A 19,744-nucleotide genomic window follows, 5' to 3' on the forward strand; every position below is an offset into this window, starting at 1 on the left:
ACCATCATTGATATAAAAATACTAAGAAAATACTTAAAAATCTATACAGTTAACCGGTTTCATTTCAATGGTTCACTCAAGGATTTTCAATTATTATTTTAATATTTTGCGAGGTTACTGGTTATCACTGTAGACCAGTGGTTCTCAACCGGGCTGACATGGACACAATGTAGAGGCGACACGAAATCTCCAAGGGAAAAGGAAAAAAATTAATTTTAATGAAATCATATTGCCACAACTTCCATGTAAATAGCATACCTTTAAGTTTGTGTCTTTGTTTTATTTATATCCGATAAAAAACGTTCAGCATTTTGATTGGCGTAATTATTGCATTATGGATTATCTTATCGATTTAACCATAATCGTTTGTCAGTCATTTTGCAGTCGCTAGATATGTACTGTTATAGCTCCACAACTCTAGAAGACAATCATCCACCATTTCCACCATCAGCCCTCGACTTCCTCAATTTTTATAAAAACCACTAGGACCTGATTTCTAATCAGTTCTCATACAAATCATTATTATTTTTTAAATTTAAATTTTCAAATTAAAACTTTTAACTGTCAATGTTTATAGAGCCCTGCAACTCAAATAAATTGTAGGTGTGCTTATTATTTTTCTATGTACTGTATTTTTTTTATTTTTTTTGTTATTTCAAGAATTATTCTAAAATACAAAGGTAAGATTATTCATTATTGTGATGTTAGGGTGATGCAGTGTTTTATTCTAGTGGCTGAAGGTGACATGAACGAGAAAAGGATTAGAATCACGGCTGTAGACGAATATCTTTATTTGCTAGTTGGTAGCTATTTTCCACTCCTGACTCTTTTCCGCTTTCTTTATAAACTCGCAATAAGATGTTATTTATTCATATTAGTATAAAAATGAAAATGCAATTAATAAATTTTGTTTTTATATTAAAAAACAAGAGCAAATATTTTAAGTTATAACAACATAATAATAATAAAAAAAATATACCATATTGTCGTTATATATATTATATATACAAATTAAGAAATGACAAACTGATAATCATAACTTAAGCAGAGGATTTAAATATTTAAGTAACTTAAAGGTAATTAAAAATAAAAAAAGAATCAGTCAATATTTATGTTAACTAAATCAATGAGAATTGTAATACAGGTTATCAATTATTTTACCATGCATCTTCATCGGCGGCAGAAATGTTATTATCCTGTAATTTAAATTCCATTCATGTAAAATATATAAAGATAACAATTATAAGCTAATTTAATTTAAGAAGGCAAATTTAAAATAATATCTTTAAAAATCCAGTATTAAGAATATTTTATAGTAAAAAGAATTAACTTCAAACTTGAAAATTAATTGTATTCTATATACAATGTTAGTATATCTGTAACTATAATCTTTTTAAATTCAAAATCAATTACCGTGTTATTATGTTGTCTAACATCATCAAATGATTGACCTCCGCCATATCCGCCATTATGGCCACCACCACCCAAAAATGAGGGTATTTCTTGATCAGCCTACAAACCAACATTAAATAAAAAATATTGAAAGGAAAAATAATTTAAGAGGAACTCACTTGTTTAAGAATTCTAACTAATTCTGATGATAAACTATTATCAGAACTACTATCATAAAATGAAACTGCTCGCCCAGAGTTACCTAATCTTCCTGTTCGACCAATGCGATGTACATATTCATCAATAGAGCTAGGTAAATCAAAATTAATCACGCAGTTCACACCTTTTATATCTAAAATTTTTAAAAATATGAGAATAATTAAGTAACAAATTTCACCAATTTTTATGTAGAATAATAAAACATATAAAATATCTTACTAAAGTTGATATATGTTAAATTATAAATAAATGGAATAATACAAACCTAAACCTCTTGCTGCAACTGCAGTAGCAACTAAAATTTTCATTTTATTGTTCTTAAAATCTCGTAAAGCTTGTTCTCTTTCTGGTTGTTCACGATCACCATGAATACTAGTAGTAGGATAATCTTTTTCACTTAAAAACGCAGCGATGAAGTCAGCATTTCTTTTTTGTTCAACAAAAACCATGGTACCCGTACAATCACCTGAACAAGAATACAAAGAATATTAAATAAGTGTTCACAACTATTTCAATCATTAAGTATATTTCAAAATAATAACCTAATGATTCTAAAACTTTGATTAGTTCTTTTTTTTTTTCAAACTTCGTAACCTCTCGAATTTCTTGTTTTACATCTTTGCAAGCACCTCCAATTTCACCCACAGCAATAAACACATAGTCTGGCTTCAAATAACATTTAGCCATCATTTGAATATCATCAGCCAAAGTAGCAGAAAATAAAAGAGTTTGTCTAGAATGCTACAAAAATGAATTATTTATATTGATTCATGAAAATATATAATGTAAATACTTACGCGATCAACCATAGTTTGATGGTTCAAGATTTTTTCTATATCTGGTTTAAAACCCATATCTAACATCCGATCAGCTTCATCCAAAACGAAAAATCTAATAGACTTAAAGGATACAATTCCTCTCCCAACAAAGTCATTTAAACGTCCAGGTGTTGCTACAATTATATGAATACCATTCTAGAATAAAAGTAAAATAACAATATTAAAAAAAAAAGAAAGATTTTAGATGAATTTTCTTACAGCTAGTTGATTTCTCTGATGACCTGTAGCAGTACCACCATAAAGAATTGAATGCTTTATAACTGTGCCTATGGTTAATTTATGTACAACATCACGAATTTGTATAGCTAATTCCCTGGTAGGAGACATTATAATGCATTGAGGCTCACAATAATCTCGTTCAAATACTAAATCTATTGGTTTACTTAGTAAAGTATGTACAATTGGCAAAACAAATGCAGCCTATAAAACAATAAATAATCATTAATTACATATTTGTTCAACAAAAATCAAATACTACATTTTAATATATTATATTATATTAAAATATTTACAGCACATTAATATCTTACAGTTTTACCAGAACCAGTTTGTGCACTAGCCATTATGTCTCGGCCATTGATTATAACTGGAATGGCATACTTCTGAATTGGGGTAGGTGTAGTATATTTACATTTCTCCAATTTTTCTATTAAAACTTCACGTAAGCCTGAATTTTTGAAAGATTCTATGTGTGTTGGAACAGAGTCACCGCTCACTTTCACTTCAATATTTTGATATTTATCAAAATTCATGCCGACTTCAACACTATTAAAGTCATTGTCATCTAGTTCTGGAGGTATATATGTTGGTCTAGGCTTATCAGACACAGGAGGTTGATCACCCTCACCGCCGAAACCATTTCCATCATCAGCGTTATTATCAAAAGACCTACCTCCTCTACCCCTACCACCTCCTCTACCTCGACCACGTGATAATCCATCTCCTTGATCATTTCTATCAATCCATCCTCCTCCTCCACCATTATTGCCATCATTTCCCCAACTATCACCTCCTTGGGATGAGTCAAAATCATTGTTTCTATTGAAATTTCCTCTTCCACGTCCACCACCACGGCCACCGCGACCACGTCCTCTATTATTTGAACTTGAAGATTCATCACCCCATTCACCGTCAGACATTTTAATCCTAAAAAAAAAATATATATATAAAAATAATTTTAAAACCATTTATAAATGGAAAACAATAGATTATGGTCATGTTAAAGAATATTTAAAAATGAAATATATTTCAAGCATTTATAAATATATTGATTAACGGTGTGTCTACATTGAACGCGATTTTGTGAGCGGACGAGCGGGCGGGTGATGCGATAAAATTCAAAATAGATTTTGTATTTGGAATGTCCAATTTAGATGATGAACAGGCGGACGGACGGGTGATAACAATATCGTTCGTGTCAAAACAAATATTTTTGTTTCAGACGCAAATGACCAGCACTATTTCCTGGACATATAGCGCACGCCTATAGATCGCTCGCTATTAGGACAATCACTCGCTCGCGTCAACTTTTTTCTTTTTACATGAACTTGATAAAGTAGAAAACATATTTTTTAACTGTGCTGAATATTTAATTAAAGATTACAAAAAAATTTAAAACAATTAGTTTAATTGTAGTTGATTAAGTATAATTTTAAGTATAATAATTAAGTAAAAATTTAAGCAGAATTTAAGTTAGATATCAAGTCCAAATGCAATAAAATCTAAAAATATATGAGGACTTAAATTGTTTTATTTATATTAAAATATTATAATATGGGTGCATTGTCGACAGAGGGCGTCATTGGGGGGAGAGCAGACTATTGCAAATGCCCCACTCTAAGAAATTTTAAATAGACGGCAATTCTTTGTCCGATGATCAAATGATTAAATCGGTAAATAATACATTTTTATTTACTACTTTGTACTCAGAAATCAGATAATATTCTCTTTTAAATACACATTCGCGGTTTATTAAAAGTTGGAAAACACTTTATGACAATCGTTATTACGCGAACCTTATAAACTTTATTTTTGGTATAGTATTATACTATACCAAAAATAAAGTTTATAAGTTATATATAGAATTATATACTATTAGTATATAATTCTATATATGTGATCTTTATAAAACAGTTTTCGTGATATCGATACCATAAAAATAAAAACTGTTAAAATCGTTCCTATTCACTAAATTACAAGTATTTATTTAATTAGATTTATATATATAGTAGTACAATAAGTAAATTTGATGATATATAATATAAAACATGGCATGTATACATTGAGGGGGGGATACCGTCCATCAACAGTACCTCCTAATTAGTTTGATGGATTCATATTATAGGGACTGTTTTTTTTTTTTTTGTGTGTGTGTGTGTGCGTGTGTGTTAGGCGAAGGGGTCTCTTGGTCATTTTCTTTTTAATTTTCCTTAGAGGGTTGTTGAGTAAGGTTATAGAGGACATGCGAGAAATAAGAGAGCTTTGGTTTAAGTGCAGTTTGGAGTGGAACTTTTTATGGTGACGAGTTGCTAAATCGTTGACTGTTTGGATTTGTAGATACTAATGTAGTGCGTCGTTGGTCATATACCAAGGGGCACCAGTTATTTATCTAAGACATATGGACTGGAAAGCTTATATGGGTCTTATATTAGATAGTTTGGCTTGGCCCCAGATTTGGATACCATATGACCAAAGGGGGGGGGGGGGGTAATAATCGTCTTATATATTAATATTTTGTTTATAAACTCATAGAAGGAGATAATAATAGACGAAGGAGAGATGTAGGCGTGTATTAGACCGTTTCCTTTTTTATTTAGTGTGATGGGCCCAGGTAAGTCTTTTATCTAAATGAACTCCTAGGTATTTGGTTATATTTTTGATAGGAATTTGTACATTATTTAGTGATAGTTGAGGACATTCTTTTTTACTAAGAAAAAAATTTATTTGAACCGATTTTTTTTCATTAATTTTAATTTTCCATTTTTTAGTCCAGTTGGAAATTTGATTTAAATGGAATTGTATATCATAAGTGGCTATGTTTGGGTTTTTGTTTGATGCTAATATGGCACCATTAAGTTATCAACTTATACACAATATTATTTCTGTTCGTTATAATATTACATACACTGCATGCAAGCAAACGACTTCAATGTACAGTGTACACTAGTCAATCTATTATATTTTAAGCAATTATTTTCACTCTTTTTACTGCACATTATACCGCATATTTTGATGTTTTCAACGCAAATTTTAGTACTTTTTACCGCATCAAGTTCCGAACATTGGTGATAAGTATTGGTTCTGAATTTCTAATTTTCTAAATGTTTTACCATACAAGTTGTAAATTTTATAATATTCAATATACACATAATTATATATTAAAATAATAAATATTTTATTATTTTTGTTTTATATATATATATTTTTTTTGTTATTTATATATATGACATTAATATCAATATATAAAACTGTATCGATATATCGAACCATTATCGTTTTTGCGCAACCCTAGGTGGAACTAGGAATTTTACGCCCGAGGAAAATGTTAAAATTACGCCCAAACATCGATCAATAATCAAATACTCTTCTCGAGAATTTTTTTCTAATAATTAAAAAATAATCATACTCAACAATATTAAACAAAGTTAAAAATATCAAATTGCCAATTAAATACATAAGTAGTTTATATTGGTCATAAACTTTCTGTTAAAGAATTGGTGCTACTGGAGTTGTTTTCTATTTGTTAGAAAATAAACATTAAAAGTTCTACTTACTACTATTTTTATAAAAGAACATTTTAATTAAATAAAGCAAGGGGAAGCAATAACTTTTTAAATTATACTTAGGAATATTTCAAGCATACAAGAGAATACTTAAAAACTTTATAAATAACAAAATAAAACATTATAATAAGCACTTTACAGTCAAAACAATAAATAAATATATATTTTTTTTTAATGAGGTAGAACTTTATTATAACATAAAAATAGATTGTTAGCAAAATGTTTTAATGATTTAAGCAAAGTATGTACATTTAAATGTAGAGAATTAGTTACTTTTGAAGTAAGTAATACTTTCTAATAACTAGGGCTCGGATTCAAATGTCTTAAAAAGATCAAAAAAATGCCCTTTCAAAAAATGCATTTATGACCTAAAAACTCTAAAAAATGACTTAAAAATATCAAAAAATGTATCATTTATTAAATAAATTCAAATTATTATTAAAAAAATGAAATTTTATTCACATTACACTACAAAAAATAAAAAAAATAAAATCAAAAATTGAATTAAAAATTAAATTACATATTTGAATTTCACTATACGATTAGTATTTCTTTTAAGTTATGAAATTTGTACGATCGACGGTTGTCTGCCAATAAGTTTTTATATACTAAAAATGACCTCTCAACATCAACTGAAGTCAGTCATAATACGAGAAATAAGTCAAAAATGTCCTAAAATATAAAAAAATGTATTAAAAACGTCAAAAAAATGCTCTAAAAAGTATAGAATCCGCTAAAAATGCAAAAAATGTTTGTGAGTAGAACACGAGTACCTGAAACAAATTTGTAGCTTGGAAAGCATCGCGTAAAAAATCCCAAAAAAAAGATGCTAATGCATTGAAATCCGATCCCTACTAATAATTTAAGGTACAGAAGACGAACTATACTATTGAGAAGAATAGTATTCCCAAAGTTAGTTATAAATAGATTATTGTAAAATACGTCTTCCTGAATTTCCGGTTATCGATAATTCGTTACGACACTATAAATCAAATGATAAATTAAATTTAAATAAAACCATTTATCAATTAATAATATCGCAAATGAAGCACTGCTTTGGCCCATTTAAACAAAAATGACCTGGCCCAGCCCTAACCCGGTTTCGTTAACACCAAGCTCGGCCCGGGCCGGACTAACCCATCCCGTGCAGAGCTCTACTATGCACGTGTGTAGGTCAACGTTCCATAGCGCACGGTAATTAGCTACGAAAATGTATCGAAAACTCCCATGCAGTGCCGTGTTAAGGGGGGGGGATCAAATGGGGCATTGCCACCGAGCGCCGTAGTTTTTTAAAAGGGGGCGCCCTTATCTGCATTTAAAATGCCACCTGTGCTCAGTGGCCCCGTAGAAAAAATTTTGCCCCAAAGCGCTGAAATGTTTGACACAACGCTCACATGAGCGCGAGGCATCGGACTTTCCACAAACAGTTCTTCCCGATCAACGGCGACATATAAATAAGGGAACATGGCGAAAATAAAAGTAATACATAACATACTTCACAATATTATTAATTCTTTATTATCATTACATTCTTTTTATTATAAATAGCTAGCAGTCTTTTAAAGTATTCGAATAGAAGTATTTTCATATTTTTTTTTGTACTTAACACATTCTAAATACATTTCAAAATTATGTTCGAAGATGTATTCAATATGTTCTTATATTATTTTTTATTATATTTAAATACTTTATTAGAAAAGAAAGAAAAGAAGTTTATTTGTTTATCAATAAATTATAATCCTGATTAGTGGTCATTAATAACATAAAATATAATACAAACACAAAGAACTCGATAAATGGTAATAGTAATTTATATAATCATGTTTATTATACTGCCATATCTCACCCTCTCTTTAAAACTAATCGGATAAAACATGATAGAAGATAAACAACAAATACTCAGTTTAAAAAAGTAGTTAGGTAATTAATTTACCACATTTTCTAATAATGCGAAAGCCAGAAGTGAATTCAAATTAAAATCAATCTAATGATGTACAAAATAATTTTTTTTTCTAATTTATCTAATAAAATGAGTATCAAATAATTCTGCAGAAAATGAAATTTTGAATTTTTTTTCCTAAGAGATCAACAAAGAATTTAACTTCTTTGTAAGATACTCATCTTATAAAAGTTCTTTTAAAAACAATACACATTTACCAAGTAATGATCCAATGTAAAGTATTGTAATATTCCTTGTACTTGAAATTAGCATATAATTAAAAAAAAATGCTTTGTTATGTATTAAAACATTATAAAAAAAAAAATATATATAATGTAAGCACTATGTTATAACATGTAAGCCATTAAACTAAACTATCTAAGCACTGTTACACAGTAAGTTGTAAAAATAACTAGTTGAAGAAAAACCAACAATAAAGTAAATTTGGCAGCATATGCAAGAGATCCAAATCAATACCAAATTTTATGTACTTAGTCATCAGTATAAGATCTACCATTTCGTACCATCGTATTACTATTTGATTTTTAATGTTGATTTATTTAAGGTAAGATTATTGATGATAATTTATTGTTAAGTATTAATGAAACCTCTATAAAACCCTTGCCAGTATTTGTTACTCTATATTTAATATTATTTTAACACTTAAATATTGTGATACAATCAAATTAACAACAAGGTATATTACAGTAAATTTAGTGTGAAAAGTACAGTTATGGTTAAGAACTCACAATAGTACTCATTAATAACAAACAAATATTAGTATATAATCAAATAACTAAAAATAAAACATTTGTTAGAATTTTAATAAGGAAAAAACATTTTTTTTATTACACATTTATAAATAGTAGTAATATTATATTAATTATTAACTAAATTAAAAATTATTATTCTTTGGATCCAATTATAATAATACTAATACAAGATGAAATTGATTACATAAAATATAAGTAAAATATCCAAATACAATACAAAAATCATATCTTAAATAGAAGTTTACTCATATACACAAATAATAATAATAATCCCAGGCTGGGCAGGTGAGATACCAGGAGTTTCCAATGGGCCACTTTTACTCGTTGGATAGATTTTTTATTTTTTTAGGTTTATCTATTTAGGCCCATTGTGTTGACAGATATAGACGCATTTTCTAATACAATTGCATTAGAAACTGTCTAAAATTAAATAGTCTTTTAACTTTCAAATATCTCAAAATAATATACAATAATTTTATATGAAAATATACGTATTTTTAAGGGTTGTTTTTTTACCTTTGATATATCAAGTGTATATCATATAAAATGGGGTGTTTTTTTCTTTCCCCGGTACAAATTTATGACCTAGTCCGGCTCTGATCCCAGCAAAAGATTAAAATCTTGTAAGCCTCTTAGAAAGCTAGCTTAAAAATTTATAAATTAAAACTATAACCTTAACACTAAATTAACTGATGAATGAAGACTAAATGACCCTAATAAAAATGACATACCACAATGCAATTGTGGACATGTTACTCAAAATAAAATATCCAGTACACAACATATAAATAGGAATGAAATTTCTCTATAATGTTACAGCAGCGGCAAGAAACTGATCAACTAACCTGGACATTAGATTTAGGACAGTGCAAATATTGTCTCAACTTCATCAATTTTTGATTGAAAAAATTTAAATGACATCAGAAATAATGCAAAACAATTAACATTTCTACGATAAATGATTCATAAAATGTTTTATTTTTATTTATTTAGTTACATATTTTTCTTTCTTTTTTTTCTCTCTACATTTTTATAATTAATTAAATATTATTATTGAATTAAAATCAAAAGGTAGGCACATAATTACTTATGATTATAAGATTTATGATTTTTATAATTGATATAATTCAGAGCTTCCTAAACTTTTTCGACTCAAGGCGCCCTTTTTATTTCAAGGTTTTTTCAGGGCGCCCTTTTTATTTCAAGGTTTTTTCAGGGCGCCCTTCTCTAAGTCATATTATGACTAATCATAAGGAAAATGTTAGACCCGGTAGTATTTCATGACAGCGCAGCGCCCTTATACCTACATCACGGCGCACTAAGGCGCCGCGGCGTACACTTTGGGAAATTATGATATAATTGATTCATAAAATATGCATAATTTAAAAAATTGTGAATCAGTTAATCAGTTTAAAAGATATTTTTATCAAAGACATTATTATCATGAGATATTTTCACAAAAAATATTTTGACATTAAACCAAAATTGCACGATATATTATTAAAATTAATAATAAAAACTATTAATTTCATTAATTAAATTAATTTGAATAGAAAAATAATTATCGAATTAATGTTGATAGTATAATTATATTATTGTAAATAATTTAATAGTATAATTTAAAATTGTAATATAAACCAAGTAAAACTAAGCAGTCCACACTAGGTAGTATAATTTTTTTCACAGTTTAAATACAATAAATGTAGGTATATAATATATATTAATAAATGAAAAAGAAGTTCGCGATATCAATAAAGTTGGAAAAGCATGCTACATATAAAGCAGGGACGGGTTTTAACACTAACCAAGGGAGGGCTAATGGAGGTTTAAGAATTTAGTTAGTTCGTTTTTTAAATCTATATAAAATTTTAAATTACAGAATATGTTTTTGAGTCCCTCATAAATCATTTTTTCACAATAATGACGAAGTTTAAATAGTTATATTATAGGTATCAATTTTAATCTGAAACCATTTTAAAATATAGGTAAATATATATAATTAACAACGAAAGTGTGGTAATTATTTCTAAAAAAAATGTATAAAATAAGTACCAGAATTATCAATGACCATTGACGATTTTATTATAATTATTAATATATAATAATACTTTGCTTTGTAAAATAGATAGCTTAGTCCCAGGGGGGGGGGACTAATGCCCCTTAGCCACCCCCTTAAACCCGCCCGTGATACAAAGTACACAGTACAAAGAATAAAAAATTACATTTAAGTTTATTTATTAAAACAATAACATTAATAAATTAAATATAAATTTAAAATTATGATTAGGTATTTCTAATTATTTCAGACTGTTAATTTTTATCTTAATGCGAATATTTTATGTATATAATGGCTTATTTCTTAACTTTATAAGGATATTTTCCTTGTTTTTAGACTATAACTGTATGCTTATTTAGTCATTAATAAAAGCATGAACGAGCCCTAGCATTTGTTATAAATAAGGCCGAGGACTTATGGTTTATACATATTAACCTAGAAAGATCGCAAAGCAATGATAGCGATGTATAATTTTGTTTCACAACGAAATAGAAATACAACATTGAACTACCTATTAGAATAAAAAAAATACTTAAATTTCAATAAATTCGAATACTCACTTTATTTTTCTAATGCATACATAATTTGAAATGTTTAAGTACTATAAGTTCTCAACCTTAATTTTAATTAAAAGAACGCGGTGAAAAACTTTCTAAAAACACAACCGCTAATGGTTGACATTTGACGTTAACCACATGGTAGTGTTGACCGAAGTGGAAAAATTTAATAAGAATTATAAATAAAATAAAAAAACAATAATACTTACGAGTCGGGTTGAAAGACGTTCTAAAGCGAGAAAAAATTAAAAACGGATCGGCCGGCGTTGAAACGGGCGAAGAAAAAAAAATAAACGTGGAATAGGCAATTTACGGTCAAGTGCGATAAATATGTCGGACGGATAGTTGCAACATGCGAGCGGACGAAAGAGCAAACACGAAATAACGATGATGGCCGGGAAGGGAAGCTCAGCGGCAACGGCTAATAGACTTGGAAAGAAAACGAACGGGTGGTGCATCAATGATCAGCGCGGTGTGTTCACGGTTCGCGGGGTATGTTGTTCAACAATAGATCATGGAAAGAAGAAAATCCGAAAGGGAAACTTCTTTGCGTGTCCGGTTCGCGTGAAAATAAACACTGACATATCCCCAAAAAACCCGCCGTTCCAAGAATGCGACCTGGCGGCGCCGAACGGCGTTGCGTCGGAATCGAGATGTGATCGCGAACGACGACCACCGGTTTCGTGTTATCTGAGGTTTATTTTTGTTTTTCCCCAGAACCGGCAAGTCCACCGACGAACCTTTTTTATGTACGTGTACGGATATAATTCGTATGGTTCGATAGAAAACGATAATAATAAATCGAGATTATTCGCATAATCATTACTCAGGCAGTTATTTAGAACATTTCGGCCTACACTTTTAATTTTACAACACAAAACAATCAATTATAATGTGTATTATAGTTGATTTTATCGCTACGATTCGAATCGCACATCGTTATTCTACATATTAAACATTTTATGAAATAATGTCTGGTAGCTGATGGATAATTTGTGTATTTCAAATATTGATTCGTGGATCGTTGTTGCGCACTTACAAGCTAAGTTGTACTACTCGGTTGCAGTCGATTCGCAGTCAATGTTTTCGTGTGCGTTGTATTTTGGTATTTTGTGCATCGGTAAGTTGTCAAAATTACGCAAGTTCGGACCGGTCCGCATACGGTTTCTTTTGTGTTCGCCCACACCGCATGCGTTCGGACAGGGAAAACCGTGTGTGCGGCGCACGTATCCGACGACTTTTTCGTAGTTTATTTCATAAGTCAGTTTTTAAAATTAATACTACAGAACGTAACTGTATCGCGCTCGACAATGGTTTGTAGTTTAGCGATATAATAAGACCCTATTGTAGAACGCACACCGCATGATATACCATTGTTACAATTGATTTATGACGAACAGCCATACGCACATGTGGAACTAGGGATTTTTACACCCGAGGAAAATGTTTAACATTACGCCCCATCATATATCAAGAATCAAATACCTCCTTCCGTACAGTTTTATACTAATAATTAGCATACAATCGTACTTATTGAGTTTTAAATACATTATCAGTTACAAATTTAAAATATCAAACAAATAGGCAATAATATATTATATAATACAAAAATTACACCCTCTAAAATCGTACTTACGGATATGAATCCCCGTCACCCCATTTTAATTCCGCTAGAACACACTGATATATTTTATTTTACATAAATATTTTTAAATATTATATTGCCGGACATTAATGTTCCTCTCAATACATTAAAAGTAATTAAAAAGTATATTATTCAATAATGTGTTGGTTTTGTCCCGGTTTCGCCTTGTAAATGGCATGTAAATGGCAATGCATGGCAACCCTACTCAGAATGTGGACACCGTGTGTAAGATCTTACGAAGCGTAGATAAATTTGCCACGGCAGCGTTATCTTATACGGTATAATGATATACTGTGTATTCAACATTTTAAACGTAAATATTGCTTGAGAGTGATTCGAGAATTTCCCTTATTCGACGAAAACGTCAGTCTGCTTATCAACGTTTTAACCGTTTCCCATGTATTATGAACCAAATGAAATATTATTGGCATTGCTGTCCATGCATTCTAGTTCATAATTAATCTGTAAAATACGTTGGAGCAATATATATATATATATATACATACATATAGTTCTCGCCCGTCGACAATTGTATTACTACCATGTGTTGAAAAAATCTGAAAGTATGTGCGTCCTTTTTATCTACAGATTGTTATTGAATATCCGTTCACAAATAAATACAATATGCTGAGAAATGAGAATGGATTACACAAACAGAAATTTGTTATACTCCGGACATTTTATTTCGTATAGTTCTGTATTTGAACGTTAAGAAAACAATTTTTATCACTAATATGTTTCTCTCGTGTGTATTTATTTTTATTTTTGCTTTTGTCAGTAAATAATACTGTTGGCGCACAATAGTGTATAATGTATAATATGTATATTATAATTTAAGACCGGATATAATTGCATTAAAAATATCTTAAGATTGCACTAAAAAGATGCCAAAATTGCAATGAAAATTTATCAAAATTGCAGTATAAATATGTTAAAATGTCAATGAGAAATATATTAAAATTACATAGTAAAATCATATCTAATACATTTATTAATTACTTAAATAATATTATAGATATTAATATAATATTTACAAAATATATTATTTTTCTGAATTAAAATTTATAATTTTATATATCTCTAAATTGTGTTTTTGAAAATTGTATCGTCTGTTACTTAAAATATGTTTATACAATAAACGTTCAATTTCTACACTTGTTATCGATGAATATTTAAAAATATTGGCGTTATATCTAAACATTTTGATTTCCTGTCATGATCTCAGAGTAAGTTTAAATAGTTTTATTTCCTTCATTTTTTTTAAGACAAATTTTAATATACCTTCTACTATTTTCTCATTGGGACCTGAAATATTTTCAATTTCACTTAATATGTTTACACTATTAAGTAATTGACTATTTGATTCTTCTAAACTTGTTAGTTTTGTGGATAACTCTGTTAAATATAATCTTAAAAATGCTAAACTGTAGTTAACAACATGTAAAAATTTACGCCGTAATTATATTTTTTTTGTAAAATTACTTTAGAAATAATAATTTGTATATTTTACCGCGTGGAGTATACAAAATTTGCAATAATTGCAAAAATTTCAAAATCGTTGAAAATTCCAAAAAATTGTATTATTAAATTAAATAGGAAGACTGTAATTGATCCGATTCGTGTACATATTTGATCAGATTTGATTTACCTGGTTAGTCAATAAATAATTGCAATATCTATTAAATCCGGTCTTTAATTATGTGTATATACCTACATAATTCTTTTAACGATTCATACTGACCACGTATATTACTTTTGCTCGGCATAAATATTGAACATTTTTATGATATATCTATTCTCGGATATCATTCTGTAATCCCAGACACTAACGATTAATTTATAAATATAGGTATACATGTACTAAATGACCCCGGAACGTCTGAATGTATTTTACCGATATAAACTCTTAATTCACCATTTATCAATAGCCATTTACATCAATTTTTGCATGCCACAGTTTTCAGTATAATTATACACGAATAGACACACAAAAACACACCATAATAGTTCATCTTTATTGACGTTATATTATCATTTACAAAAAGAAAATTTCTGCCGACGACTGGCAAGTAGGAAAATAACATTCTAAAAATAACTTTAATGTTAATTATTGTTCAACGTATTTCGCCTATATTACATTTATAGAAAGTATTATAAAATTATATAATTAATTAAAATCCAAATTCGTATCAAAAGTCACCATAATTTCGGATTATTTTTATAACGAACGATGTTATAACGTAATTCATTCTTCACAATTTACACTTTAAACATACTCGTGTACATTATTATACATAACAACTTAACAATTTCAAATCTTAAAACAATAATTCCGTAAAACAAATGTAATAATATTTTGATTTCAATGATTTTAATGATTTTATAATATGGCATACATATATTACTAGACTACTATCTAACCTTAGAATTTATTATATTAGATTATATGAAAACAATCTTGTTCTTTGTACTTTTTTAATTAATTAAATCAATTACTAAAAACATATGTTTTAAACACGCGAATGTAATCTTTTAAAAAAAATTGTATAATTGCTTTTTAGAATAATTTTCAGGAAAATTAGAAATGTAATGAAATTAAATTAATTTGAATTGTAACAAATAATAACTGTTAACAATTGTGATCAATTAAAGACACTTAATTGAATAAGAGCGCAACAAAAAGAGGTCACATAATTGTAACTGTTGATTTTTCTAAGTGTAAATTACCACCAATACCGTAAAAAGTATTCTTTAAAAGTCTATTCATTGAACTTGTCTCAGTCTTAGCACTTAACAACTTAACATTATTGTGGTACCGTTGAGTAACCGGTGACACGCTACAATTTTAACAAGAACACAAGATTATTTAAAACTGCTATAATTTATAAATGATTTGTCATATCTCTAAATTCATGTCATAAGTAATAAATATAAATAAATATATGTATATAATCGATTGTCATATTTTATCTATTCATTCGTTCACTAATATTTCATCACGAGTTTTGAATGTGCGAATACATATATCAAATTATTTTATTTGTCGGATTATTGCCTCATTTTCTAATCTTTATATATATATACATAAATTAATACATTTAATACCCACTTTTTTGTTGAATCTGTTTTAAAGCATAAAAGGTTGACTTAGATAGTTTGCTACTCAATGTCCAACAAAAGTTGATATAACTAATTAAACTTGATACTTCGATTTTCAATTTTAGTATTCAGGAGTAAGGTAAAACACAATATGGTAACTAAAGAAAATACTTCAGGGTTTCAGCCCCCTCCCCCAACTATTTAATCTGTCAGATAAATTTTTATTAATCAAATAAAAAATTAAATTACACATTATTCATAACTAGAATACTTGTTGCTATTGCGGAATGTGTTGTATTATTGTATTGTTTAGTATGTAGCTTATGCTAGTCTGTAAATGTAACTAATTTAACTGATATTACTGATTAGGTAATATATATTTACATAAAACATAATATTTCAAATGACTTTTTTCTGTACAACATTTGTAATGTATTTTGGTATATATACTTATCTATTTGGTCTATCCTTAACGAATATACGAATAGATAAAAATACAAGATTATATTCAATATAATATGTATAGTATTAAAAATACTAATATTTATAATCAATGGTATAACTAATAGGAACAAAAATAAAAAAGTAGATTTTAACTACAAGGACAAGCTTGTTATTTCTTATAGATAAGTGTATGTGTAAGAGATTATACCCGATGTGTATATACGTATATTATACGTATTTACGAGTTCGTAGATAGAAGAAACAACAGATATGTATTGTTCCTTTGCCCTATTTTACTATTCAGCCAAAATTACGTAATAACCTAATTCGTTGTTGGTTACAAGTAAATATATAGGTGTTCTTGTCGTATGCGGTTTACTATATAGCACACTTATCGGGTCTAGGACATTTCGCCGTGGACATTTTCGCCGCCGGACTACTCGCTGTCGAGTTAGTAGTATTCGTTGCGAAAAGAACCTCCCCACGAAATATTAATATTACCAATAATCTACTTATCATTAAATATTTATAAATAGGCTTAGGGACTTATAGCTCTAAAAAATACACATATATGTATGCAAATTGCTTCTAAAAACATTAAAATATACATTATAATATGCATTTATATGCATTAAAAAAAAAATAAATAACCACATAGTACACAAAATAAAACGTGTCCATCGAATGTAAATGTATCTTTAAACTCCAAAACTTAACTTTGCAGGCGTCTACTCGTAGACTGTTGTACTTTCGGCATTACACAATGTTATAAAATATACTTGTATGACGTTTTATGTATGATAATAATGATCGACTGAACTGAACACTAAACAAATAATCTATTATTCTATATTGAATAATATGTTTATCAACATCCGGTCGATATCCAGCGGGTTATATGGTCGATACGGGTTTATAGTTTATTATTTATACTTACACAAAAATTATACCGAGATATGAGAGGTAGTTTGCAGATCAGCATATTACTGAAAATATTAAGTACTCTTAGTATATTTTTTTTTAGTAAGGTTGAAATATATATATATATATATGTTATAGTAAAAGATGTTAAATTTATTTTTACGTTATTAAGTAGCAATTAACGTTAATAGATAATAATGAATATTTTACAAGGTTTATAACGCTAATAACTAAGGATTTACGTTAATTCCAAATAATATTAGTTAATCATGTTATTTGTTCTTAAATTATTATATTATTATTTATTTTCACATGACAATGAACTGTGAAATTTTGGTTGCATAATTTTCTAACTAATCGATAGGTGCATTTATTTGTTTTGTACTTCATTTTACAGTGACATTTTTGATAGCCTTGTATGCCCATAAGACTACTACATCCTGCTACTTCTCGAAATGTTATTTCTTTTTCTATAGATGATTCAACCAGGGTTTTGAGATCAAGCAAAATTTCTTTGCATGGCACAAATTGAGATCTCATATACTTGTGTTTAAGAAAATCATTTTTGGTAACCAATTTAAATATAAATACATAAATACCTATACATTTCAATTTTGTATTTTATTTTACTTACATAATTTATAAAAGACGTTGTCAACATTAGCAATAACTGCATATAAATTGCGTGGGGATCCACGGACTCTGTCAATATCAGATATGAAAATATGAACAGTTGTTCATACTTCCAAATCTTGATATTTTTTGTTTGATTATGTCGTCAGCTTTTCGGCTTGCTTTTTTAAACATTGAATTGAATTATTTCTTTCATTTATAATATTTTCTTGACGTTTATTGACTAAAATAAAACGTAATATTTAAAATAATAATAAAATATCCAAAATGCAAGGGTCGTGTGATGTACAATTTATAATTATTATTTATTACTCGTATTTTTTTTTCAAAGGAGCAATGAAAAGTTTTATTCTGCATTTTTTTTAATTTTTTTTAAAATCAAAATCGATCCGTCCCATTTTAATTTTTTTTTATGTTAAGTAATACCCAAAAAATAAATTTCAAAATAAAATAAAATTTATAATTTTAAAAAAAAATTTTAACAAACCAATACATTTCTCGTCTCTGATCTCATTATCCTCATTGTTTTCGGGCTGTAGCATTATTTTTTCAATATCTTCTTCCACACTATAATTACAAATTTCGTTTACTGGAATGCCAACTGATGCTAATCCAACTCTTGCTTTGCACCCAAACATTGCTTCGTAAGGAGACCTTCCAATGCCTTTAATATTGAATTTGATAGAAGAAACATTTTTTAACAATATTATATATTTAATATATAATACAAAATGGTATTTATACCTAAATATAATGCTCGGTTTTTTTGAAATTGTATAAACTGTAAACCCGAAGGTCAATCTTTGCTTTTATTTTGTGCCATCCATGTTGCTAGCATGTCTTCGACGTCATGGTTAACTCTCTCCACAGACCCTTGGCTCTGGCTGTATCTAGGTTTGCCATGCACTATTTTTATATCTGGCCACATGGAATGAAACTCAATGATTATTGAATTAACAAATTCTCGGCCATTTTTTGAATGTAGAATGGCCAGTGCCCCGAAAGTTATATAAATATCCAACAAATTGTGCACGATCTCTTCCGCAAGTTTATTCGATAAAGCTCTAGGTAATACGAATTTCGTAAGATGGTCTTGATAATTTAAAATGAAGCGGAATCCATTAATATTTTTGATTGCATATCAATTAAATCAATTTGAGCTCTTGAATTGAAAGTGGAATGTAAAATAGGTTTTAAAATTAAGCCATTTTTGGAATTTGATGACTTTTTTTGGCAATGTGTACATAGATTTAAATATGCCATAATAGTTTCGTCCATGATATTGCAATATTTTGATTTTAATTCAGAATCCATTCTACCATACCATGGCCAATAGTAGAATGAGTCGAATGCAAAATATTGAACAACTCGTCAATTGTAACGTAATAGAGTATAGTATCATAATTTACAGGTTTAATAAGACGCTCTTTATTATTGTTAAAATA

At 28.4% G+C, this 19,744-nt stretch overlaps 1 protein-coding gene across 2 annotated transcripts; it reads right to left on the reverse strand.

Annotated features, from left to right (window-relative positions):
- Positions 1 to 976: 976 nt before the first annotated feature.
- On the reverse strand, positions 977 to 12,135 carry LOC112691691 (ATP-dependent RNA helicase vasa-like). Of its 2 annotated transcripts, none has more exons than XM_025566049.1 (9): positions 11,767 to 12,135; positions 2,981 to 3,596; positions 2,649 to 2,870; positions 2,409 to 2,585; positions 2,154 to 2,352; positions 1,877 to 2,077; positions 1,572 to 1,744; positions 1,414 to 1,512; positions 977 to 1,196 (listed from the first exon to the last, which is right to left on the reverse strand). In XM_025566049.1, exons 2-9 carry the CDS (start codon positions 3,587 to 3,589, stop codon positions 1,158 to 1,160), a joined length of 1,719 nt encoding a protein of 572 aa, XP_025421834.1. In that variant the 5' UTR covers positions 3,590 to 3,596; positions 11,767 to 12,135; the 3' UTR covers positions 977 to 1,157. The 2 variants fall into 2 exon arrangements, with proteins under 2 accessions (XP_025421834.1, XP_025421835.1); XM_025566050.1 differs by lacking the exon at positions 11,767 to 12,135 and adding an exon at positions 11,561 to 11,665.
- Positions 12,136 to 19,744: the final 7,609 nt, after the last annotated feature.

Source organism: Sipha flava, unplaced genomic scaffold (assembly GCF_003268045.1).
Source record: "Sipha flava isolate LNK unplaced genomic scaffold, YSA_version1 65_pilon_pilon, whole genome shotgun sequence".
NCBI lineage: Eukaryota > Metazoa > Arthropoda > Insecta > Hemiptera > Aphididae > Sipha > Sipha flava.

Coding starts and splice junctions, on each gene's coding strand:
- LOC112691691 (XM_025566049.1), bottom strand. CDS start 3,589: ATGTCTGACGGTGAATGGGGTGATGAATCTTCAAGTTCAAATAATAGA. Junction 2,586..2,648: donor ATCAGAGAAATCAACTAGCT/GTAAGAAAATTC, acceptor CTTTTATTCTAG/AATGGTATTCATATAATTGT. Junction 1,513..1,571: donor TAGTTAGAATTCTTAAACAA/GTGAGTTCCTCT, acceptor GTTGGTTTGTAG/GCTGATCAAGAAATACCCTC.